The sequence below is a fragment of the Poeciliopsis prolifica genome, unplaced genomic scaffold (genome assembly GCF_027474105.1).
Source record: "Poeciliopsis prolifica strain line A6 unplaced genomic scaffold, Auburn_PproV2 SCAFFOLD021, whole genome shotgun sequence".
Taxonomy (NCBI): Eukaryota; Metazoa; Chordata; class Actinopteri; order Cyprinodontiformes; family Poeciliidae; genus Poeciliopsis; species Poeciliopsis prolifica.
This window is the reverse complement of record NW_026562396.1, coordinates 8569372-8595362: the sequence shown is the minus strand read 5'-3', so window position 1 is coordinate 8595362 and position 25991 is coordinate 8569372. Positions and strand designations below refer to the sequence as shown.

Sequence of the window (25991 nt, the reverse complement as noted above, 5' to 3'; positions counted from 1 at the left end):
TACGACAACCACAGTCTTTAGTGCAGAAGGCGTGACTGTGAGAAAAAGTTATTTGTTATTTTCAGTAGCACTGAGGTGTTTAAGAAAGCATAGGACGCTTGTAGAAATAAAAACTGCCACAACAGGTTTCTTTTGTGCTTAAACAAAGAGCAGAAACGATGCATCTGAATTTAATTTGCTTAAAGCTACAGCAGCCGACTGCCGATCCTTTTAAATTGGAAAAACAATTTCACTTTGCTCATATATAAAACCAACTAAATAACGTTGCAGATTTGTTTTTGTAAAAATACTCTGACAAAAAAAAAAAAAAAAACGTAAAAAATACACCCCTGCTTTAATAACGACAGTCAGCTACTGTGGCTCTTTGCAGATCGAAGACAAAACTCAAATCCACTAAAAATCTGAATGCCAACATCAAATCAGTGATCAGAAATCTGCCACAAAATTTTGGTGGAGGGTGCATCTGCATTTTACTCACAGTCTGGCCTTTATGGTTTCAGCAAATGAAGGATGAAAAGACAGAGCCTCGGGATGCACTGCGACAAATATTAGCCACACTTCCAGCAACAGGGGTGAGGTAATTTTCCAAGAGACTATTAAGTAAAAAAAAAAATGATAGGGAGAACAATGCTTATTACTGACATGTCGTCTTCTAAAGAAGCATTATTGATTCCCTGCTGACAAAAACCCGTGGAAAAAGGTACTTCAAAGCTCACTGGTGTGAATCATCATTTGAAAGATGAGTCTGATGCTTCGACTGCAGGGCGTTTTAGCCAGGAGGCGAGGCGACACAATATCGATTAGCAGAGCGGCTTATCTGCAGTCTGAGTAGATGCGCTCATTTAGCTTAAAGTATCATTCATAAAACCGCAAGGGATCTGCAAAAAGGCAAAGCAGGCGGACATGCAGGGCAGCAGTGGAGCACCAGAAGATAAACCCGATTCCCCTCACATTCACTCACACACCTTTATATACGGCCGCATAAAAAAGAAGGGAAAGAAAAAAAAAAGAAAGACTTTTTTCTTTTTTCTTTGTATTGGAGGGTCAGAAACGGTCGGTGATCAAACTCCAACAACCAAAATAGCCGCGGTGATTTAGTGGAGCGAAAATCCATTATGGCTCCATCCAAAGGTAATGACTTTTTCAAGCCTCCCAGCTGATTCTCCAGAACAAGAGTGGAAGGAGAAAACACACACAGTGGACAAATCAGGCCTTTGTTCAGAGCGGTGTGGGGTCCTGAAAGAGACTTTTTAGGTCATTCGCTCCCCTCAATCTTTTCTCGGTGGCAGCAGAAGGCTGCGGCATCTCCATCAGAGCCGAAAGCCCCGGTCGGCGCGGCACGGGGAGGAACAGGATGAACCATTACGATTGATTTGCAACCTGGTTGCCAAAACATTGCGCTTTAAAGGTGAACATTATGGAAGCAACGCTGTACAGAGGTGCTTTTCATTTTTATGCCACAGAGTGAAAGCGCTCTGAAAATGATTCAGTATTCATGCAAGAAAACGTAAATAAAAAAATAAAAGTGTCTTGTTCTTCCGGCATGGATGACTCACGCTTCGAGGTGCTGCTTCTCGCTGCATCGTTACAGTCACTTAGAAAACTATTCATTACCTTGAACAAGGCAGCAAAGTCCCAACTACCTTAGAGAAACAGATTAAATGATTCGCAAATGTCTTTCCACTGAGAATGCTCAGATTCTCTTTCATAAAAGGGGCTGGTTCTCTTATTATGTAAACTCAACGCTTTTCCCTTTTTGTTTTGTAGCTATCCATCATCTTATATCATTCCCTCATCAAAATATATGCAGGTAGTTGCCTTCATCCTTTCATACATGTTTGAGAAGTCCTTTAATCTCCCATGGCAATCATTGGTTGGACTTAGCTCCGCCTTCAAGGACGAAACTCCTCCTCAAGCTTCTGAGCGTCACAGCAAAAAGGCTAAAGAGATTATCTGGGACCAAACAGTCCAAAACGGAGGATAACAGGTGTTAGATCCAAAAAAACAGTGGGGTTTTATTTACCCCAAAGCATGAACAATAATCAAAATAGCAATTAGACAGGCACGGCAATCAAAGAGGTCAACGCAAAATACTAAACTCAAAGACATAACAGACTGACCTAACCTGAAATGACACATAAGGGCATTTAAGTAGTGGCTTAGCTATGACGCTGCACGCTCACATGGGGCAACAGGACGAACAGAGAGAGAGATAAAAGCACGACGAGAACAACAATTTAAAACCCTGCAACATCAGTTTAAAGCTTCTGCAGTCGGAGATACAACCATCATCCCAATCAGATTCTCCTGCAGCTAGTTCTGGTCTTTGAGTTGCTGATAGTCGGCCTTTGACCTCTGCTCAACAGGCCCAGGCTGAGGCAATGTCAGCCAGTCTTAATCCATCTGCTTCATCTGCTATTCAGTTCTCTCCACAAATGGAGGGAAGACTGGAGACGTTAGCTGAAGGCCAAGATACTGAACATTTTTTGGTTACATTTGAACGTACGCAGCTCATCGGTGGCAGGAGTCCGATTGGGTTTTTCGTCTGGTACTGTCACTCGCTGCACTACGTACGTATGGACATTGATGACTCATTAGGTCATGATGATGATATGAAAAGATGAGCTGTGTTGAGACGACTTCCTGAGGGCGGCGCGTTAAATCAGGAAGTCTGATTTCTTTTAAGTCATACTTCGTCAGTCTCCTAAAATAATTTCTTTTTTTTTTTTTTTGCCAAAAGTAATGCTGAAAAAAAAAATTATTATAATCAACACTCATTTCTTTTTAAGAGATTTTTGGCAAAAGAAAAATGAATTGCGTCATTGTTATAGGAAGGTGACAATTGGATATTTAAAGCATTTTTGTAACAATTAAAGGTAACGATTATTTTGTTGTGCTATAAAATGGCACCAGGTACCTAGAAAATGCAAAATACTGGCCCTTTAACATGTCTTATGAAGCGGTGCTGGATGAGCAGTGGCTTAAGAAAAAAAGCTTATACAGTACTGGCATTTAAAGAAAACAAATCCTACGGTACTCAGAGGTTTCCAGATAGAGTCTGGACCGAGCCACGGGGCGATCTCGTGTTCAGAGGACTGATGCCGCTCCGCTGCAAAGTGCTGCTGAGAATTCCCACATGCCAGGAGGGCTGCTGCAGATGTGAAGCAGTACATCACCTTCGATTTAGATAGCAAGTATAACAAAATAAATAAATAAGTGAAGCCGCGCAGTAACACAGATTCCTGACAGACTGAGTTTTACAGCCAGATTCATATTGATTCTCTGAAGCTGCGTAGACGAGATGCTGAACTAAATCACACACACAACACACCGACTCACTGCCGTGGGTGGATGTAAATAAACTCCTCTGCTGTGCAAAATCCAGTTACATGAACTGAATAAAGGTACTTGAATAAAAGAGAAATGACAAAGTTGGGGTGCAGCGGGCGCATCATTAGCAAGCAGATCTCATTTACGGAAACGCCGAGTCTCAGCGCCTTCAATCAGCTGCTCGAGTCGCGTGTGTGTGTGTGATCTCTTCCTTGTCACTGTTGCTTCCTATTTTATGCATTTTTTTCTCCTGCTTCTGAGTCTGGGTTTATTTTGTTTTAAATAATGCAAAGTATTCACGCACCTGGTGGCCTTTTGGGGTTTTCTTGTGTTTCGGCCACAAAGGTTTTTTTTATTGGGTATTTGTGCGACAGACCAACACAACGCAGTGAATAATGCTGAAGGTCACAAATTATCCCAGTAATTTAAATAAATATCTGAAAAGTGTGACTTGTGTCAGTATTCAGTATTTGTGTGTGAAATTATCTGGAGGTTCGGATACTTTTCATCTCACAGAATCAGATTTGAAAAGCATTTAAAAGCTCATAAAGTATTGAGGCTTTTGATTCATGTTTGCCAACACATCTAAAAAAAATCTATGTGACACAACAAACAAGGTGTGAAACCTCAATAAGGCTTGTCCTTGATTAGAGCCAGCTTTAGGCCTCTGCATTAATTGCCAGCCCTTCAAAATGTTACAGCAGAAATGTTTACTGAGGTAAATCATCTTTAATCCTCTAAAATAGGTAATTAACAGGTGGCGGTCGCTCTTCTGGTTCGGCGCTGTACTTTATGCGTTTAATGAAGAAGGGGGGGATGTTTGAGGGTCAGAGTGCCGTGTTAATGTTCATCAGCATTTTGGAGACGACAGAAATCACGACGCCCTTAAAAGGACACAGGAACAAGAGAGCCGGCTGCGTCAAAGCAAATTTACAGCGACGCACGAGCGACGCCGCTCGACAAAGCGAACGCGACCGCACGCCGTCGACTCGTCTTCCCGGTCTGATGAGAGGCGAGCCAACAGGAACCGGACTCCCGTCTCGCCTCTGATCCCAGATCAGACCGACGGCAGCCATTTCCATCTGCCAAAACACCAACAGCCAGGAGATAAGTGACCTCTGGAGCCGGCCTGGAGCGGACGCTCGGCGTGATCGACAGAGCAAAGAACGCCCGGCGTTTCCGGAAGCATCAGGAGCGGAGACGTGCCGCTGCTGACCGGAATCTAATGATCCTGTGCTCGACGAAAATTCAACAAAAAAAAAAAAATGAATGAAAGAAAAGCATAATTTACAATGATACTACTGCGACTAAGTGGACATTAAAAGTTTGCCATTTTAGCATTTTTTCCTTTAAGCGTAGTGATGAATTTGTATTCAAGAGACCAAGTAGAAGAAAGAGAAAGAGAGGGAGAGGAAAAACTGTTTAAGAAATAACAAGAACCTAACTGCTAATATAGGATGACATCAGCAAATAGAAAGGACAACTCTTCGCTGGAGTGTTTTTAATGTTGAAAAGCTGCAGTGCGTAACTTTTACAAAAATATGTTTTTTCCATATTTGTTAAAACTGTAGCCATGTTGTGACTGTATGTCATGAGACAGATTATCTGAGAAGCTCCTCCATCTCCTCCCTGAGCTTCAATTGCCATCTGAAGAAATTTTCCTCCGCTCCCCGTCAAAAACAACCAATGAGAGTCAGGAGGAGGGTCTTAGTGCTGTCAATCACTCTCATGTACTCACTGCTCAATGTGGTAATGGTGCAGTCATTGTTGAACATGCTAACTAGCTTTAGCATTTGTGGCAGGCTGTGTTGTGACAAACCAGCTCAAGCATCGCAGAGAGGAAGGGAGTGAAGTGGGGTTGAGAATGAGAGTGATTGACAGCGCAGAGACCCTCCTGCTGGTTCTGATTGGCCGATTCCGATTGAGCGGTGTATTTCTGGAGTTGGTGCTTGGACCACTGGGAAAAGGCAGAGCAACTCATTTAACCAACCGATTGTCTGTCTACAGATTTCTTATTCTGTCATGACATTGTGGTAATTTTAACAAATATGTAAAAATCATTTTCCATAAAAGTTGCATACTGCAGCTTTTAAATGATTTTTTGGCACAAAAGTCTAAAAACAATGTGAATTCTTCCCTTATACATTCTTGTAGCTCAGTGGAGAAAATAAACAGTTTCACAAAAACCAGAGGCATAAGACTCTGATCAGCGCATCTCTACTTAGAAGCCATCTTATTATAAGACATAAAAAAAAACACAAAATGAAAGAACTGATTAATCACTTTGCATGTCCTCTCTGGAAAAATGGAGTCATTCCACCTTGTGTACAAGCAAAAACAGAAAAAAAAGCAAGAAAAATCTCCCTAATACACTTTCTTCCTACTGCAGGGAAACATCGTTTTTTCCCAAATGACTCCATGCAGGAAATGCAGCTAAAATGAGGTATCGGCTTATTTAACCTGCACTAAGAACGCGGGGCTGCTTCAGTTGTGAACGGTTTTCAGCTCAACAAGGCCTGGGAAGATTTACTGGCGGGTCCGGTTCCACGGCGAGACCAATGGTCCGGAAAGGCAGCGGCTCTTTGGGCTTCCCCCCCTCGTCCAGCCGGCTGCGCGGACTCACCTTTCATACCGAATTTGGAGCGTCGGCCGTACTTGTTGATGAGAACGAAAAGGACGAGGAGAAGGACGCAAGCGAAGCCCGCCAGGCCCACGGCGATGGTGACCTGGGAGGGAATCGGGAAAACAGGTCTAATCAAATCAGGGTGAAATGAGGTGATTTCTGAGGTGCTTTTGGTTTAATCCTGCAACTTGCTATCCTGCGCTTTGAACGAAAGGTTGCAGCTTTTTAACAATATACATTTCTCTCTTTCACATTTGACTGAAGTCTCTCTTGTTTAATATCGCAGCTGGAATCTAAAAAGCATGCTTGAAAATGACATTAAAAGATATCTGTAGTTATAGAATAGAAATGAAAACATTTGTAAAATCAGGGAAAGCCAAGAGGTGAGGAACATAAGATTTTTCTTTCACATTCACTCATAGTTAAAACTTTGTGGCTCAGATGGCAGAGCGGAGCTTTTTTCTTGAAAGCAAATTAATTTCAGAAAAAAAAAGTTGCACTGAAAATTAGTAGCTGCTCAAACAAACTTCGGCGGTTTTTGCTTCTTGACAAACAAGCGTTGCAGATCTTTGGATCAAGTTTGATGTCAGACATTATGAATTCGTTTAGCAAGAGAAACCAAGATACTAATGCCCTCTTGTTAAACCATGAATTAGAGCATTATGCTAAAAAACAAAAAACAAAAAAGAAAATCATCAAATCTGCCAAAATGATTCTGAAAAAGACGGTGAGAAAACTTCGATGAAACGTTTCGCCGACTTTGGTCTGATATTGAACTCGGCTTGTCACGACTCAGCAGCAGAACTGAAATAACGCTATTTTCCCATCATGTTGTCTTCATAGATCACAACCTTTGCGTGGAAAGTGATGTCCGCCTGTCTCAGATGCAAGAACCAGAACTTTTAGATATTTTCTCTCTGCTTCGCTTTATAGCACAACATTTTCTAATGTTGCAAAGAGAAAACAAATGTCCTGTTTATTGTTTTCAGTGCGACATCTTATCACGTTTCACCTCGTTCCTTTCTTGACTGATTTATTTTTGTTGTTTTTTTCGAACGCCTGTCATTTTTTTTTCCCTCCATGATTTTACTAAAAGGCTTCAGAAATGACCGTCTGTGTTAACAGGTGCGGCAGCAGTGACACATTATAGTTCGGCGTTGTAAATGGAGCCGCTGCAATTTCTCTCTCGGCGGGGAAGTGGTCATAGCAGGAGAAACACATGTTTAATTAATAACTCCACCGTGGCTCACTTCCATCAGGCGGGAGAGGACGGCACGCCAGTGACCGGTGTGCAGTCGACCCATGAAAGGAGAACTGTCACAGAAGACTGACAGCAGCCATTATGAATGTTATTAATTACACCTGTGCACTTCCTGCTCTCATATGTCAAAATGTCTGCCATTTATAAGTCTATTAAGAGCCCATTAAAGGTTAGCTCTATCTACCGGGGCGCACTGGAAAGAGAAAAATATGAGAAAATATGGGGAACACAGAGCTGTTTAATAATGCATCGCGCGGACGCAGACCTGCGGGCCGAACGCAGACATTTTGGGGTTTTGATGAACAAACTGACGGTTGTTCACGGAGGAAGATTAAAACGCCCCGGAGACACACGTGTGTGCTCAGCTTTAGGCTCCAAAACAGTGAAATTAATTGTGATTAATTCACTGTTTCAATGATCTTCAGCTAATTTGGACATCGGTCAATCGTTCAATGCACGAGTGTGGAGACTCAAAAAAGGCCGTTTGCTGAAAGAGCAACACACTGAGTCTAGACTGAACAGAAAGTAAATAAGTTTTGCGTTCAATCGATAAATTCTTCTTTGCGAGAATCCAAAAGGTGATTATCATTTTGCCATTGCACTGACGTTAAGTCAAGCGGAAAGGGCTGAGCTTTTGATGTTAGAACAATTATTTTTAGCTGTGGATCCATCCTGTGCTTCAAATGATTAAACTAAAGGAACGTAACGTTGTCGCATGTTAGGCAGAGAAAAGAAACTAATAAAAATTAGGGAGTATTTGCAGAAAACAAAAGCATCTCTCCACCCAGGTCAGGAGTTGTTTTTTTGGGTTTTTTTACCAGCCGTTTCAACCATGTTTTTAAAGAGAAAACTCACCCCAAAGGTGTCTTCTTCTGGTCGCCCTGTTTCATCATCTGGGATCCCACCTGCAACACAGAAGCACAACAAAAGGCATCAGAGGCTCAGGGAAGGAAGAAAACCTTTTATGACATTTGTTTTTCTCCTTCGTTGCAAACGCAGGTAATAGCCGCGCACACTTTTATTCATTTTAGCCCGAGCCGAGCTGCATTGTGTCATAAACCACCGTCTATGCAGCTGACCAGTGAATTAAATCAATAACAATACGTACACAGGTTAATGTGCAACCTAAAAGCTCCGAATTACAAAGAAATGACACCATCTGATATTCAGGTTCTTGATTGATTGTGCAAATGTGTCATTTTAGAAGATTGCAAAACTATTCACCCACTGTGCAAAACTAGTTTCAGCTAGTTTTTCACACTTACAGACTGACATTATTTCCCTTTTTCCCCTCAAAATCGAACAGCATTGTTTTATCTGTGAATAACAACGTCTCAGGTTGTTGTCTGGACACAACTCTGGACTTTAAAATGGGTTTTTCCAAAACATAAATTTGCTTTGATCTAAACTGCTAACGAGCTGCATGTTTAGGACAAAGTTCTGATACATTGAGCTCATTTTCATTCTGGTCCGTATCAAGATCAAGGGCCAGTTGTGTATGAATGTATTGATAAGGCCTGGTAAATTGTTCAAATATTAACAGACAGCTGTCTATGCATTCGGTTCTTAAAATGTAAAAAATATGTATACATGTGTGTATATGTGTTCACATTGTATACACATAGTTGCTTTGATTTGATCAACATGAAACTGTTTTTTTTTTTTTTTTTATATTCTATCTGGAGATGGGATCGATTTCATTGCATTCTCTTTACAATGATACACTATTTTGTGTTTGGCCTGTCATATTAGTGCTCTGTTAAATACACTGAGGCTTGTAGCTGGAGTGTGAAAGAGGTCAGGGGTTCTGATGCTTTTGCGAGGCTCTGCACCATCCAGCAAGCCCACAAAGTGTGTTGAAATGCACATAAATGAATAACTTTAAATATGATCAAACATATCAAAAAACACTGCTGCGCCCGGACTCGGGCTCCCAGGCAAAGACCCTGTGAGCATTTTGCCACAGCTGCACAATCGCATGCGCGCACTTGAGCCACTAAGACACAGCAAAACAGAGGCAGGGTCCATGTAGAAGTAAACATTCATAAAAGAGCCACAGAAGGAAGCAGATGCCGACATGCCAAGTGTTACATCAGGTGAAATAAAGCCAGTCTAAAGACACGGAGAATGCAACAAACAAATATTGCGTGGAAAAAAAAAAACAAGAGTTTGGCAAAAATTTCAACCTAATGGATTTGAACTGAGTGGCATAAATTTTGCACGATGCTCAAAAAATACACCTAACAATTACAGATTTTGATAAATAAATTTAAAAAAAGAGAAAGAAAAGGAATTTCTAATGTGTAATGATATGAAACCGTGAAAAGAAAATAACTTCTGGGACCTCCGGTCAGGGCTTTAATGAGTAATTGCGGGGAAATTAATGGCTGGCTGCCACTTGCCCAGGCATGAACACCTACACTGCTGAGTGTGTGTGTGCGTGTGCGTGTGTGTGTGTTTGCCACCACTAACCCCGAGTCCCTCCCTCTCGTCTATGATCCCTGTCTTCTCTCCGGCTTCTGCGCTCCTCTCTGCCCGGCAGTGTTAGCATCACTCAGCCTGTCAGCAGTCTACCCTCTGTCACCAAACGCCCTCACAAGCAGCAGTACGAGTCGGCGCATGCGTGCCAGCATGAGGCCACAGCATGGCCTCGTGCGGCTGGGCCCTGCAAGTCCACTCGTCTCCTTCGCTCGTCGCAGCCGCACCTGACCCGGCTGGAGCCGACGGCTTCATATAGATGAGGGAGGAAACCCAACCAAAGTCAAAGATTGGTTCGGCCCAATTTGATTGAGCTGCCAAAAGCGTGTAAAAGACAAACCGAAAACGACCTGAAAGTTGATCTTAGCAGCAGCTTTCCTGCTCACGTTGCTCATGATATGATCAAAGGAATTTCAATAACACTGTTATGCAACACAGTAATTCATGCTGTGACAACCAAAGAGAGGCCTTCTTCAATGAACACCCTATAGTCATATAGCTAAGGTAGGCAATTAGAGAAATACTAAATTATACATACATATATTTATATATATTTCTTTTTTTAATCCAAAAAACCACTGAAACCAAAGTGACAGCCAAATTTGAAGAGCTTCTGTTCAAAACAGTTCATGTTGAAATTGGTGGTGGAATCTGATTAAAATGTTAATCAAGTTAATTGCAGGGTCTGTCATCAATAATTGCATTTTAATCAAAGAAACCACAGTAAAATTAGCAACACTTTCAATTCAAAGACTGAGCAGCTGCTAAATCGTTGAGTAAGCAGACACATGAGCTCAACCACAAAATATTGATCCATTTTGAATCTGTCATTTAAGTCATTCAACCATCAGGTCGATGACCTGCTGTGTGTCAGGCTTACGGTGCAATAGAAGCACAGCGCAAGGGTAGGAAGTACAGGAGGGGAAAATGGTAAAAAAAAAAAAAAAAAAAAAGTGGTTGTCAAAACTAACTAAATCATTGGCTCCACACAGCGCTTGGTTCATACAAAGAGGATTTACTCTACTTGACAAAGTAGATCAAATGTCATTGCTAAGAACTCCTTTATGGAGGAGCACTTAGTGAACAAATTTGTCCATGCTTACTATCCTGACAGTGTTAGTGAAACAGCGTCTGTGTGTCTGTGTGCGTGTGTGCGTGTATGTGTGTGTGTGTGTGTGTGTGTGTGTGTGCAAACCCACATATAACAAGGAGTAACAAACGGGAAGAAAAAAAACAACAAAAAAACAAAGAAAAAACAGAAAAAGTTAAATCCAACAAGGTTGCACTGAAAATAGAAACACTCACCTATTTCCACTGAGCCTGTAAAAGAAGAGACAGAGAATGTCACGCCATGTCAATAAGCTGACAGGTTTCGCCCCGGAATGCCGACCGTGGGGAGAAATTTGCCAGACTTTGTGGGTTTCCTTTCCTCCCGCTCGGTGAACTCGGTGTGAACTGCAAGTGAACAACCTACCTGACTGAACCTGACTGAACAGGAGGGATTAGCTACACATGCTCTGTTGGAACGTTTTACTATAAAACCAAATCCTCCAATATGTTCTGGAGTGATTGTGGAATCCGGAAACGTCCGAATTGGAAAGTTTACAAAAAGCCTAGTTGAGAAGTCAGAAGTTGAACATGATCTCTTAAGGTGGAATCAAAAAATGGGGATTTTTTTGGATGGAAACTCTACATTGGGTTCATTTTCTCTCAAACCTGGGAATTGAAGCTTGCTTGAACCGCATTTTGAGTAAAGAAAGAAAAAAGTCGTCCACTCACCAATTTCCGTCAAGTCTTTGAGGAAGTGGCCGTACACCGTCTTCGTGACTGTTCCCAGGTGATTGCTGGCCTCCAAAGTGTAGTTGCCGTTATTGAGGTGGGTCGGGTTTTTAAACAACAGACAACCCTCCAGGTAGTCCTGGTAGGTATCCTTGTCGGTCCAGATAAAGTCGTTCTCCTTGATCTCCGTCTGCTTGTGGAACCAGCGCAGTTTGGGGTACGGGTAACCGCGAACTGTGAATTCGATGCAGGTGTCATGGCGTTTCTCCGGCTCAGCCAGCCTCAAGATCACAGGAGGAACTGCAGAAAAAGGAAGGAAGAGGTTGAAAACGCATGAGCATGGCCGAGTCTGAGTCTCTAGACTGTTGGAAAATGCAGGATCATGTCATAAATATAAGTTTTAACACATAGGAGCCTGTATTGGTCAGGGAGGTTCTGCAACTCTTGGACTGGGGAGACAAAAAAAATAAACAAATCCTGTCCTAAAATCTCTGTTTCTGTTTTCTGGTATGCAGCCGCACATCTTTGAATCCACACCACCACCAAGCTGAGAGGCAATTTATCTCTTTAATACTATCAGCTACTCTCGGTGAACAATTCATCCGTTGACTTGTCTTTGCAGTGAGTCACTCTTGCTGTTTCATTATCAAACAGAAATATTTGGCAGCTGATATTACCTGGCGTGCCTCTCGGTTTCTGTCCTTTATTCCCCCTCCGCCCATCACATCTATCCAGTCACAATACAGCACTGATTTTAGTCGACTCTAGCCAAGTCTCGCTGTTGCCTTGTGTGAGGAATATGCTGCCCAAAAAAAAAAAGGGGGAGGGAAAAAGAAGTGCTGCTGTGCTGCTGGAAGAACCCACGCAGCCCCCTGATACTGCATCAAAGTGTTTTTACGGTACGGTCGTTCCAGTTGGAAATTCATCCACAAAAGAAAAAGAAAGAAAAAAGACACGATGCAACAGAATAAGTTGAAGGATGGCTAATTTCATAATCATCTGTTTAGCCATCTTAAAATCCCTCCACAAATATAAAACACTAATTGAAAAACTGGTAGGAGTTATCCTCCAAAGATATGTGTTTTCAGAAGAAAAAAAAAGTGCATTGATATTTCAGTCAGCAGATCAGAGTGGTCTCAGCAACATTGTGCAACCAAAAACACAGATGCTCAACGACAGGAAGTCTGGAGCAGGGGTCAGCGAATCCCAGCGACGTGTCGCTGTCCCTGCTCCAACGTGCCTGCATCCAAAGGCTTAATTGCCTTCTTGGCATGTCAGGACGTTTTCAAAACCTGGTCATCAACCCTTCATCAAAATGGTGGACAGGGAACATATCAGGACGGTGAGACCAGAGGACTTGAGCAGCACGCTCCATCCTCTGGTCCGACGTGAGACTCTTCCGGTGCTTGTTATTGCTGAGAGTTGTCACATGTCAAGCGACAGATCGCAGCACGGACGGATGGGCTTTCGGTTTACTGTGGGTTGGCCAGAGTAACACCACAGAAAGGTACACCTGTGAGCCATAAATAGTGCTGACCCTTTCATAAGATGACATTCATGGCACTGTCACTACCTCCGTTGGAGGATCTGAGCAGTAACACTGTGGCTAGTTCATTTTGAATCCTACAGCACTAATGTCTTTCTGGAGATTAGCATCTGCTTCTGATTGTTTCTCCAAGTAAGCAAATCCAGGAAACATACAAACACAATGAACCACCGGAGCATCTTCTAATGCAAAATCAGCCTAAAATACCAACTACTTGTTCTACTGCAATGTCCGACATTCTCCTATTTTTATTAAGGTTGAGCCCTTCATAGAGAAGTTTGACTCAGTGCCAGATTATCTGCACCAGGTGTTCCACATCCTGTCAATCTCTAACATTTAGCGCAGTTTCACATTTTGACATAAATTCAACTCTGTGACAAACCCTAACCAGCAACCTGGGGACCAGTAAACATATGCAGAAAATGAGACTGGGCTTGAGGCAGACACTGGTATCAAAATGTGCTAAACATTTAAAGCTAACAATCTGCCGGTACACCAAACCCTTAAAGTACCTGTTGAAGAACTAAAGTAGTTACTCTTATGTTGTGTTTACATTCTGCCATGACAGCTCAAATTTTCCATTAATAAAGGATCATCTCATCTTATCTCAGTTCACTTAATAGATCAGAGAAACTGTCAAACCCAGTGGAGTTTAAAGCGTAGATTAATGTAGTGTTGCCCCTCCCCTACTCGCTGCTGAATGTCCACATAAGGTTCTCACACACTTCCTTCTGTTAGAAGGAAATATTCAGAAATATTTCTTGTCGCTACATACTACATGAGGACAACAGTGTTGGGCAAGCTGAGAGGAGGCAGAAGGCTACTTGAGCAGATAACCTGACTAACCCGGTTATTTCTGGTGTTACTCTATAAAAACAAATTGCCAAAAAATATATACATCTTCAATTTCCTAGACTAAATATTCATTATATAAAAACAAGGGAAAAAACTGTTTTGGGGACTGGAGTGGAGGCTGTCAGTTTGTCTGGTGACAGACAAACTCACAATAAAGTCATTCAACTCATCTCCATGCGAAGGCTGGAGATGAAGGTTGGTGTGGGTGCGTGCGCAGATTTTCACACAAGGAAGAAAAGAACATTGGGGGAAAAAATGGCGCATGTCGAGTCGAACGGTGCAAAGACGAAGAGAAAGCAGAGGCGGGGAAAATAAATGTTATTCTCCTCTTGATAGACAGTTAGGGAACAAACCATTTCCCCCTCAGCGGGGATGTCGGATCGGTCTTAGTCAACATCATGCAAGTCATCGTTAACCGGCATGATTGTCCATGCGGCCGCGGTGTGAGTGTGGCGTCCCCGTACTGGACGACAAGCTTTGAAAGCGACTCGTCCCTGATCAGGGAGAAATGATGACAAAGCCAGTCATGCCTCGACATTTAGGGCAGACGCTGGTTTATTTTCGATGCCGTTTTCATGCCTGGTTGAAAAATGCAGTGAATGACTGGTAGAGACGGTGGTGACAGCAATTCAGAACTGACAGCATTCAAAATGGGTATTGAATACTTCATCGTTTTTTCTCATCAGAAATCGGCCTTTTGAGATGGATTCACATTATCTGCTAAGACAAAAACCCTAGTAGGACATGCAGTCATACAAGCAAACAAAGAAACCAACACAAATTGCTTTTAAATTGAGTTACTGTATTTGTGAAGGATCACCTCATCTCAGTTCAAGAAAAACTTAAACCTGTGAAGGAAAAAGCCAAGCAAAGATGGGGAACCGTCCAACACAATTGCTTTTAAATTGAGTTACATCAACCATTCAAACCACCAATAGAGCATCCCAGCAGTATTTACAAATGCTAATATTGCAATAGCGCCAAATATTAAGGGCTGGTTTTGCTTTGTAAAGAAAAAAGAAATGGCAAATTCTCTGATTCAAGCAGATGGATTCAAGTGTCTTTCCGTTCACAAGTGATTGCAGGTTGGAACGGGAGATAGACGGCCAGACTGGGGCCTCGTCTGCTGTCATGTGGGCTCTGCTCTGATACGTCTTGTTAAAGAGCAGACTGAGACGAAAAAGAAAATCTCCTAATACAACCTTGGACATGGATCGGGAAGGGAAATGAGCTTCCTTCGTAGGGAGTCTGGCACGGAGCGCCATCACTGGCAGGTTGTTCAGAGCAGAGCTGCTGCTCCACCGCTTCAGAAAGAGTCAGTGAAGGTGGTTCAGGTATTGTGACGGAGAGGCACAGTACCTATGAACCCTACAAGGGTTCCCTATGAAGGGCTTTCAGGAACATCCCACTGGAAGGAGACTCCATGCCAAACCTGGAATGACACACTTCTGGATCCTCGAGACTACAGAGCATTGCTTGTTAGAGTAATTTTTGTTTCCCGAAAGCTGGAATAAGTGACCTCTGTGACCTTGTCTCTCAAAGACGCAAAAGACAATAAATGGTGTTGAGTACGTATTCTTAAGCCATTCAATTCTTTGGCTCGTTTGAGTTTATATTAGGTTGCAAATGATGGAGTGTGCAATTAATCTTAAACATTTAATGGGTTGATATTACATATTGCAGATTACCGTAATTAAATGACATATTTTGACCTAAGCCCTCTCTTCCACAGAGGATTACCCCGTTCACAGCAGCGCCTCATGGAAACGATAAAAGGCGCCAGTTCTCCTCCACTTGGGCTGAACCCAACACCAAGGAAGCGAAACAGCAACAAAAGTTGAACATTTCTCAACTTCGCGTTGCTTGGGTTAGGGTTCATATGCCAGCATTTGGGGACTGCTATTGAGAACATCATCTGAAATGGGCCCACTTGAAATATATAAAAGACAACATAAAATACTTATCTTCCATGTTGCAGTACTATAAATATATAAAGGGGCTGAATTAGGCTGAGATTAAGATGTACACCAGTGAGAAGCACAATAGAAAGGTCAGCGTTGTCCATTGACATGAAGCAGTTCTTAAAGATAATTCCTTGGACATCATCCTGGAGTAGAACCAATGACTCTGGTGACCATGATAGTCAATAATAGAACGTCGTGCCAAATCAAATAAAGGGCTAAAAAAGAAAACAAGGTAAGCTTCTCCAGTCCACACTGCTGCAGAGGCTGCTATTGTTCCTGACAGCACCACAACAATGCGCCTGCTGAACTTGCATTGTGGCTAATTACACTTTCGCTAAAATAGCGAGCTCATCTTTGAATGCAGAAAATGTCGCTTGACGGCTGGTAATTTCGCTGTCAATCAGATTACTCCCTAATCAGAGCAGCAGTTTAAGCTGTTTTATGACATTTCCAGAGACAATAGGCTGCACAGGGGAGGAAATGTAATTACCATCCGAGCATGTGGTGAAAAATTAATAAGTTAATTTGCAGCACCAGCAGAGTGTCAACAGGAATAAAAAAAAAAAGAAAAAAGAAAAAAGAAAATGTACTGAAGATGTACATCCGCTGAGTGTCCATGCGCAGGAAGCCCTGCGGACGCGACGCCGCAAAGTCAATCTGTCACTCTCGCGTGGGTCTCAGCAGCCCGGCTCCAGCAGAGAGCGCTTGAATTGTTGACAAATCTCCCTTGTCCTGCAGCGTGATGCATTGCAAACAGGCACAATAGATTGTGCTCTGCAAGAGGAAGCTCTGCTGCAAAGAGAAAAATGTCAGGCACCTTTGATAAATATTGGCTTTAAATACAGTCTGTCCCAAACATGCCCAAGGCCAATCTACTGGATAGACTTATGTAAGAGCTGAAGTATAAAGTGTAATTCATAGTCTCAATGTTAGACAGACATTCTGATGGGAACCAAATCATCATTGCTTTATCACTGCTCAGAGACGGATATTTTCTCTCTCTCTCTCTCTGTCTCTCTCTCCTTCTCTCTTTCCACTGAGATCAAGGCTGAGCTTTCATGTGAGCTTGAGGGTACAGTCTTGCTAATTGGCTACATCAATTTCACTTGGTTTGTAGCTGTGCAACACCTCATTGCATTCTAAATGTACCTGCATAATTTGGCTCCCCGGTTTGATAAAGGAGATTTTCGTCCCTCCCACCCCCAGCTCTAAATTATTCTCTCAGACCGTCTCTGTCATTAAGACGTGATGAAATTGCATTTCTGACACAAGCCCCGTCAAAGGTGCCACGAAAGGCATTCTACGCAAGCCATTCGCCGAGCCGTCCCGGCCCGAGGCGTTCAGAAGATATGAAATAACGCCTTCGCAAAGCATTTACTGGCCTCAGTTGTTTGCTTGGTGGGATCTTGAATTTGCAGAGCCTCGCGAAGGCATAGGTATCCACATTTCACATTTGGCCACATTGCAAACACAATGTTCGTTGTGTTGCGTTTCGATTTATGCAACAGAGCGACGTTAAGTAGAGCATACCTGTTGCAGACAAAACGAAGCCATGCCAATGACACCGCAGTGTTGAGAAGGGATTGAGGAATTTCCTGCTTTTCCAGATAAATGATCTCGACTTGTGATGAATCCATAACAGAAAGACTTGCACTGTATAGCTGTGCTAACTATTTGTTTATTGTTGCAATTCATATCACCACAACAGTCTCCCAGACAACCACGTTTTCCTACGATTGTGCGGCGCTCTATAATACGACAGAAACTCTAAACATACAGCTGAGGCACAAAGAAATTAGTCTAGAATAAAACGCATCCGTTCGTAGAAATGGTCAAATCTAAATTCCAGTTTCGATCCAAATTTAAATGTCACAACCACACTTTATCCAGTCTGAGCAACTTTGGACTATTTCACCAAGAATTATAAGAGGCATGAATGGCAGTTTGAACTTGGAGTGAAAAGTGACCCTTCAAACGATGTGAAAACCACATAAATGCACACGGCGCTTTTCCACAACATGGCTTCCTTTCCCACTTTGCCATCAGTCACTACATGCTGCTGCTCTGTTACGTAAAAACCAAGCGCCACAATGCATTGAAATGTGAAAGATAACACGAAAAGCATGAACAGTTTTGGAAAAGCACTATGTTCAATGACTCTTGATCCTCCTCAAAATGTTACAGATTTAACAAATCCACAACATGAAGCTGTCAGCTATATAAATAACCCCAATTTTGCAAGTGAATGCTGTAATTAAGGAATCCTTTGGCACACTGGATGTTTAACTTTTAGCAAACCATGGCAGATCCAGCTGAACTGATGTCCTCGCATGTGGATAAGCCTCTTGCTCAGTGGTAGGTAACTAGATTTCATTCCGGGTAATCATCGCACCAGCAGGCTTCGCTGATTAGCGCCTTCAGCAACAGAGAAATGTGATTTCACATTTAAAGTGCTCGAGCCTTATTCAGCACATCTATGACAGGTGAGCAAATACGGTTTAATAACCAAAACACAACGACTGAGAGACAACAATGGCGATGTCATGTCGAGCGCTTATCTGTCCTTTATTTCCAGTCGCATGCCTAGTCGGAGTTGTTTTTCTCGGTTTTTAATCCAGAGCAAATGACGTGACGCATTAGCATTTCTAGCCGTGCTGGCAGGATGTTTCTGGGCCTCCTGTCCAGCTCAAGACACCCTCATTACTCTCGGACGAGGGGATATAACATTTTGTGCTTTAATGGTCCCCGGACGACGAGTGCTGCTAAATTTGATTAGCCTTTTCAGCAGATATGAGCAAATGGGCGGGCTAAACATTGCACACCATGTTACGTGTCTTCCCAAGGATATCGCTGAACATTTGGTCCCAACAGGAACACGAGGCATCAGGTACAAGGACGGTGACAAGACACCTTGTTAGGCTCCGAGGCGATGGTTTCTGAACGGAAACAGTCGCTAATGTTATGAGAGGCCTGCAGAACTGCAAGTTAGTTGGTTAAAGACTGAAATGTTGCTCTGATATGAGCATTGTTGACCACATTTGGTTTTAAATTACAAGAGCTACCCCCATCCATGTTGGATTGCAGCTTGCATTTCACACTGTTGTCTGATTGCAGCCAACTCAGACAAGCTAATTCAAAGTTACATGGGTGTGTTGAGCTGACTGACCGAACTACCTTCCTGTAATATCGCTTGTCATTATAGTCCATTTTGTTGAGATTTACTTGTAAAGTATCCAGGCTTCCTGATTGTCCACATCTTCAACGCCATGATTATATTTAAACAACTTCTTCATACGTTTGGTTGAAAAGTGAAGACATTGCGAATTCCTGCGAAGTTAGACACTTACTAATAATTGCTCATAGAAGATTACTTCTCTGATCTGCTTCCACACTAAACCCGTCGTCTCTCCGATCCCTGTAAATATTGTCTTAATTTTTAGCCTCGAGTTCACAGCGTGACTCTCCCTTCGTCAATTAGGCTCCCAGTTAGAGTAAAACGACTGATAAAGCAGGGCGTGCTACATGGCGGGACTTTCTTGTGACTGATGGGATGTTTTCTATCTTACAACCCCCCTCAGCCATCTGTCTCAAAGAGCTTCACACACAAAGGCAGAAGATGATTAGCTAGATGGAAAACTCCATGACAAAACATTGGTTTGAAAGAGTGTAGAAGTGCAGAACATTTGTTTCTTCTCCAGACTTAACTGGTATTTAGTTTTACACCTTGTGTCAGAAATTCAAGGTGGATTTACATTTTTTTTTTTGCCTAAAATAACTAAGTAATGAGTCACATATATGCTAAATTTATTCACCTTTCTAGGGCAAAATTGAAGAACCTTGGAGGTAAGACAAAATTGTAAACACTTTACGGTTTGCAGCCCGAAACTGGAGATCGGGAAGCTTCAGAGTCACATAAAGACAGTTGCAAAGTCAGCCTTTCATGAACTGAACATTTGCACACTTAAGTGCTAATGTCTCAGCAAGAGCTAGAGAAATTCATCCATGCATTTAACTTCAAATGCATGGATGAATGCAAGTTTAGCAACAAAATATATTAAATATCTGCTGTTGTTGTATCAACCTTCCAGACCTCTCAGGTCTTCTGGTTCTGCTCTGCACATACAGAACCGAAACCACACATAGAGAAGCAGCATTCAATTTCTATGCACAACAAATCTAGAACAAACTCCTAGAAAACAGCACAACCCCTGAAACACCGAGTCGTTTCACATTGAAACTCGTTTGCGTTGCCTTTGATTAGAAGTGAGTGAAACACTGATCAACATATTTGGTACATACTTGCACAATGATTTTGGCAACCGCATTTGACAAAATGTGATGTTTATTGTTTCATATTTTATGATCTTTTTATGATGAAACTGTCTTGAAATCTGTTATACAAATAAACTTGACATTCGTCTTCTAACTTCTAACACAAGACTCCCAATTAGCTTGTTTCTTCTCTGTACAGCGGCAAACATGTTCATGTAGATCCAGAACAACTCGTCACATCCGCTACGACTTTAGTGCAGTTAGCTTTTAGCTACCCGAATGTTTGATAAATACCTTAGTGAGGAAGGCACTCGACCTCTTCTTACCTCCTCAAAGGAGGGGGGACCGGATGGGTTCATGCTGGGTAGACACCCACAGTGAGTCAGTGGCGCATGTCGTCATGCAACAAACCTCCCTCCATGTGCAGCCTGACCTCGGGCCCCGTCGGGCCCTCAGGCTGAAGGGATCGCGTGCATCGAGGTAGAGACTACGAGAGACGTTCCATCTGCAGCTGGGCCTACATTAGAGTTGGTGTGGGATGGTATTGAGCATATTTATAATTTATCAGACTTCACAAATAATTCATTATTGTACATATGGAGCCCTCAATAGTCTCGCCCAAACTCAGCTGGCGGCTCATTTTCTCATCGAGCCTCAGGAACACTTTGTTCCGATTAGCTTGGAAACAAAGGGGTTTTTGTTTCTTCGGTGATCGAGGGTTGTGGGGTGTCTGCGTGTGCCTGATGAAAGGTTTACACAAAAGCTTGATGGAGGTTTGATTAGGTCACAAACATCGACTGCTTCTTACTTAATCCCCAAAAAATGTTCGTCATAGTGGCTTATAAAGTCCAACACGAACACTGAATGGAGGCCCTGATGCCATTAGCTCCGACGATGCCGAATACCAACAAGTTTGCAGATCAGCGGCTGATTCTAACTAATCGGTGTGAGTAAACATTTCTCTCAACGTATCAACCCCGGCGTTTTCCACACATGTTTGATGGAATGAGTCACGGGAAACCTTGGACTCACACTGGACATTCAGCTGGATCGACGAGTTGGTCATCCCCACCAGGTTCTCGGCGATGCAGGTCAGCTGGAAATTGTTGTCGTCTCGGCTGATGTTGAACAGCGTCAGGTTGATCGAGTGGATGTCGGGCCAGTAAACGTTGGACTGCGGAAGCAGGTGGAGAGACGAGACACGGTTAGGTCTGCTGGTGAAACACTGTGCCGCAGAGACCCACTGTACTGCTGGGCTTTAAAAATTTAATCACTTAATTAAAACAAAGGTTAATTATTAATTAGCTAAAAATCCGGTTGAAGGAAACAGAATGCGGTCAAGAGATTCACCCCAACTTTGCTAATATCAGTTTAACATTGTGCGACATTTTTATTACAGTGTTCAGAGCAACAGGATGGAACTTTTTCACGTCTTTTCCGTCTCCATATGACCACTGTGCATTACAACAATTACACTACGTCTGTTTTCACTTTACTCACTCTTATCCATTATCTAGCTTTGCTTAAATGCAAAGCCCTGCGGCGGGGTGGGGCAATGCTTTATCTGCAAAGTCACTAAAAACATTAAAGTCATGGATAAAAGCTGCTGTGTAATTTCGGCAGACTGCTGTCTCTTCCTGCTTGCTTGCTTAACTGCAGTTTTCATAACGGCGGTGTCCTTGGGGCCTGTGTCAGAGAGCCAGAATAATGGGTCAGCTGCAATATTCTCCACGCAGAGCAGCTCCCTTACAAGAAACTGGCTTGTTGATATCGACTGTACATCAATATAGTAACCAGGCTGTAAAGAGAAACGCCGAGGCCAACAGGATGTCACCCAGCAGCCTCCGAGGGGTTGGTTGGGGGAACTAGCTGTGATCGTTGGGCTTTTATAAGTCTGAAGTGAGTTTTTTTGTGTGTGTGTGCAGGGCGGGATAGGGAACAGTTTAGTATTTGGAGTAGAAGATTAAATTAGTATAGAGTTGCACACGTTTTGCAATCCAACAGCGTCTCTGTACTGAAACAGCTTATCCTTATCTAAATGGTCTTCTTAATTTTTTCCAAATCTCCTCCCGCTATTTGCTTTTTTTTGCAAAGTACTTGCAAAGCTGTTGGCACTAAATATATGCAGCAGCATTTAAGCCCAGGTACAGGTTGGACATTATTTCATTAATCAGGCTGAATGAATAAAAGTTGTAGTTTTTGGACATTTTTTGTGGTTTCAAATTTAATTTGAATAACTTCAGGTGTGTTGTTGCAAACTGACCCATTATGTGAGTCAGTTTGACTTTTATTGATTGTAATTTTGTTTTTTCGTCTGTGTCTATTCAGAATTTCTCTTTGTGATTTTGACCCACTATTCGAAATGTTTTTGAAAATAGTCCCATTAAAATCCAATTTCAATTTATATTTTTTGTTTCATTCCTCAAGGTTTAAATTTCGTCTTATTTTTTTTTCCTAATCATTTTGCACCAATAAGGAAAAATAATCTGCAGTATCGACTTACTGTAAAACCTAGAGTTTTCCATACTTTTGACAAAACTTTTGTGCATATATTGGAGGTTTGAGTTGTGAAAATTGAAAGAGACGAAAGGAAATTTTTATGACATATGCTTTCACTTGAAAATGATTAAGATATAGACATATGTAGACCACGGTTGCACATGTGTTTTGTAAGGACGACAAATTCGAAAACCCAGGAAGTTCGTTATCATCTGAAGACCAGTAATATGTTTATTATTTGATACTCATCTGTTTTGCCCGTAATTGTTAAAGTAACAGAAAATTGTTCATTAACAAAGAAAGAAAAACAACCAAATCTATTGCCAAAGAAGCTGAATCTATTGTCAAATCTTCTTTCAAACTATTTCCTATTGACCTAGCAAAAAAATAATAATAATAGGGCAAATTCTCATCTTTGTTTACAGCAGTGATGTCCCTGCTCTGAAATATATATTCAAGGTTATACAGTGGGAATGAAGAGGAGTTTTTCAGAGATTGTACTCAACACCCTTTAAGTTGCTGTCAGGTCCTTGTTCAACTCTGGTCAAGAGTAGAATAAGGATTGTAAGAAATCCCTGAGAAAATGAGAAATATTTATATCAATCCTGAAAATGCAGTGGGAAGTTTGTTTACAAAAATTAGAACTGCATCAAAAAAAAGCAAAAAAAAAAAAAAAAAACTGTTGTAATCAAACCTCAAACTGGATTTGATGAATGTTATGTCAGCACCTGATATTGTGTTTGGTTTTAAGTTCATTTTATGCTGCATGCTGTTATGTTGAGCATAAACGCGGCTCTAGAAAAGACGTCACAACCACGTATAACATCCTCTCCACAAGTTTCCTTATGTTGTCGTGGTGACCACTGTTGGCCAAACAAACCAATAACAGAAAATAAAATAAAAAATGTTCTTAAACAGATATTTTGTGTCACTGATTCAGACACAATCCATCCGAAGTGTTAAAGTTTATACCTGCAACTTTTTCTCCAAGATTGCATTCCTCTGCATTTTCCAACTTTCCAAGTTGGGCATTCTTGTTTTGTTTGAGAGGAAATAAAAATGTTTGAGAGCAGTGACCAGCCGTTTAAATCTGTGCGTTTCTGACCAGGTGTGTGTTGATGGAGTGCAGGTCGCCGACGTTCCAGTCCACTTCAGGCAGCGGCAGTCTGGATCCGTTGCAGCTCACCGTCACGTTTTCGCCCTCCGTCACCAACACGCTGCTGTGGCTCACGCTGATCTCCGGTAAGTCTGCGAGACACGCACACAAACACAACAACAACATGCGATCAGGTCACCAAGCGTGAGCTTAAAGTCTGCGTATTTTCCAGATCAGGCCAAATCACCTCAATTAATAAATATAATAATGAAGATACTCCGAACGGAGACGGATTCTCCCTCATATTGTTTGAGGTGAGTCACCACAAGATAAAGGAGCAAAGTCTACAGCCTCTGTCAGGTTCCACATGCAGCTCGACACATCAGATTCACCCTGTGATCTCTGTCACGCCTCCTCCTCTTTTACGCATCACCCTCACTGTGCCCTTTGACCCTCTCCTTTGCTCCCTGTTTGGTTCCCGTTTCCCTTCCACCCCTGCCGTTTTCCTTCCCAAGCCCACCTACGCCCTCGTCGGCCCCGTGTTTTCTCACCACAGCTGTTGATGTGCATGTTGTTCAGTCGCATCTTGGAGGCTCCGTTCCTGCAGTACAGCTGCTGCGTGTGAAGCCCCGCCTCGCCCTTCTCCTGCCACAGCTGGATCCAGCGGATGCTGCAGCCGCAGTCGAACACCACGCCGTCCAGACGTCTGGAAGAGCAGGCAGAGGACAGCGCCGTTAGTAGCAACAACAGGATAGACATAAGCAGCACTACCAACGAGGGAAACTCAAAATATTTTAAGGATACGGACAACAAACTGCCTTGCATACATTTCCCAGAATGCAAATGCAAGTAGTTTGGCTGGGATTTAAAAGAACTTAGTAGCAGCTTGTGCTGCCTGAGGCATCCATCCTTGAGCAGGGCTCAGGGATTGGAAACATTCCTGTGTCCTTTCATTAGTGCTGCACTACAAAGAGGCATAAAACAATTGCCACCTGCCTAACCGTGTGTTAGAAGCACTTTTGTTGCCAAAGAATCCTTGATCCACCGGCACATGAACTCCACTGGATCCCTAAAGGTGTGTCGCAGTATCTGCAACCAAAATGGTATCAGAAGAACCTCTAAATCTTGCAAACTGCGAGGTGGGCTCTCCGCGGATCAGACTCGTTTGGCAGAGTGGATTGTTGTGCTGAAAGACACTACGAGTGTCGGGGTATACCATGCAGTCACGTTTAGGTAAACGTGGATGGCAGGATCCACGGTTTCCCAACAGAGCATAACCCAAACCATCACTTAGTCTCCACCAGGTTCCGTGATGTTTAGGGTATAGATGATCCTGGTGGTGTAATACAAACTTAAGTCAACATGATGTAGAGCAAAACGTGAATCAACAGGCCACGTCTTGCATTGGTTGGTGGTCCAATTCTGAAGCTAAGAGTTCTATATTTATCACTTCCAAGGAACATGCAAAGTAAACAAAGAGACCCTGATTGGTTCCAACAAACGAATCCGCAATGCACCGTGTATTTCCACGCATTTCTATCCACACCAGCATGTCCCCCAAGTCGGTTGTCTTGGCATCACATAGCCGCTGTTGATGTTTGAACACCCCAGAAGAACTGCAGTTATTTTGTTATTACAGTTTGGTTACACTTAAAATCCTTCTGGTTGCACCGTTTTATGTTCACTTGCGTCCTCATATATCCACCCACTAACAGATAAGTCAGTGCAGGTAGTCATCTCAGTAGACGAAGCCACAGATTTCAGAGGGAATTTTGGGAGTGTGATTTGTTTTATACTTATCTCAAGTCCTCACATTTGGGTTGTTCACAAGCAGGTTTGTCGTTTTCAACTCCTGATATAATGTAATTCTGCTTCATGTTTCAATATGTGTCCTTACTTACATTGTCACGTCAGCAAGGCAAATATGTTGCCTATCTATCAGGCTAAAAGAACCAGCGGTCACCCAGAGCTTGGTTACTGAAACACATTTTGCATCAGCAGACAAAACGTTATTATCGTGGTACTACAATTAAGTTAGCTGATTTTCATAAGGCTTTTCTTCATTAGTTTTCTTCAGGTGACCTGATGTTTGCCTCGGCAATTAAAAACATCATTAGCAAAATAATAATTTCTCAAGGTCTTGAGGTACAGTTAGCTGCTCTTGCAGTTACATAAGTTGTGTTCTTGCATCGATGTTCACAGCAATGAAATGTCTCGATTCTAAGAAGTGTTACTGTTTCAAGGGAATAAAAGCAAAAAAAAACAAATTTACCGTGGATTTATGGATG

At 42.4% G+C, this 25991-nt stretch overlaps 1 protein-coding gene across 3 annotated transcripts in view; it reads right to left on the bottom strand.

Moving 5' to 3' along the window:
* ntrk3b (neurotrophic tyrosine kinase, receptor, type 3b) overlaps window positions 1–25991 on the bottom strand; it is a 234833-nt gene that overhangs the window by 97363 nt on the left and 111479 nt on the right. Inside the window, exons 5-11 of one of the 3 annotated variants that reach the window (XM_055044969.1) lie at window positions 24255–24409; window positions 23713–23855; window positions 21141–21282; window positions 11472–11771; window positions 10998–11012; window positions 8070–8119; window positions 5954–6056 (exon numbers count right to left, since the gene is read on the bottom strand). In XM_055044969.1, coding sequence (XP_054900944.1) covers window positions 5954–6056; window positions 8070–8119; window positions 10998–11012; window positions 11472–11771; window positions 21141–21282; window positions 23713–23855; window positions 24255–24409 — 908 coding nt within the window. The remainder of the gene's footprint in view (window positions 1–5953; window positions 6057–8069; window positions 8120–10997; window positions 11013–11471; window positions 11772–21140; window positions 21283–23712; window positions 23856–24254; window positions 24410–25991) is intronic. The other 2 variants (XM_055044970.1, XM_055044971.1) reach the window with 2 other exon arrangements.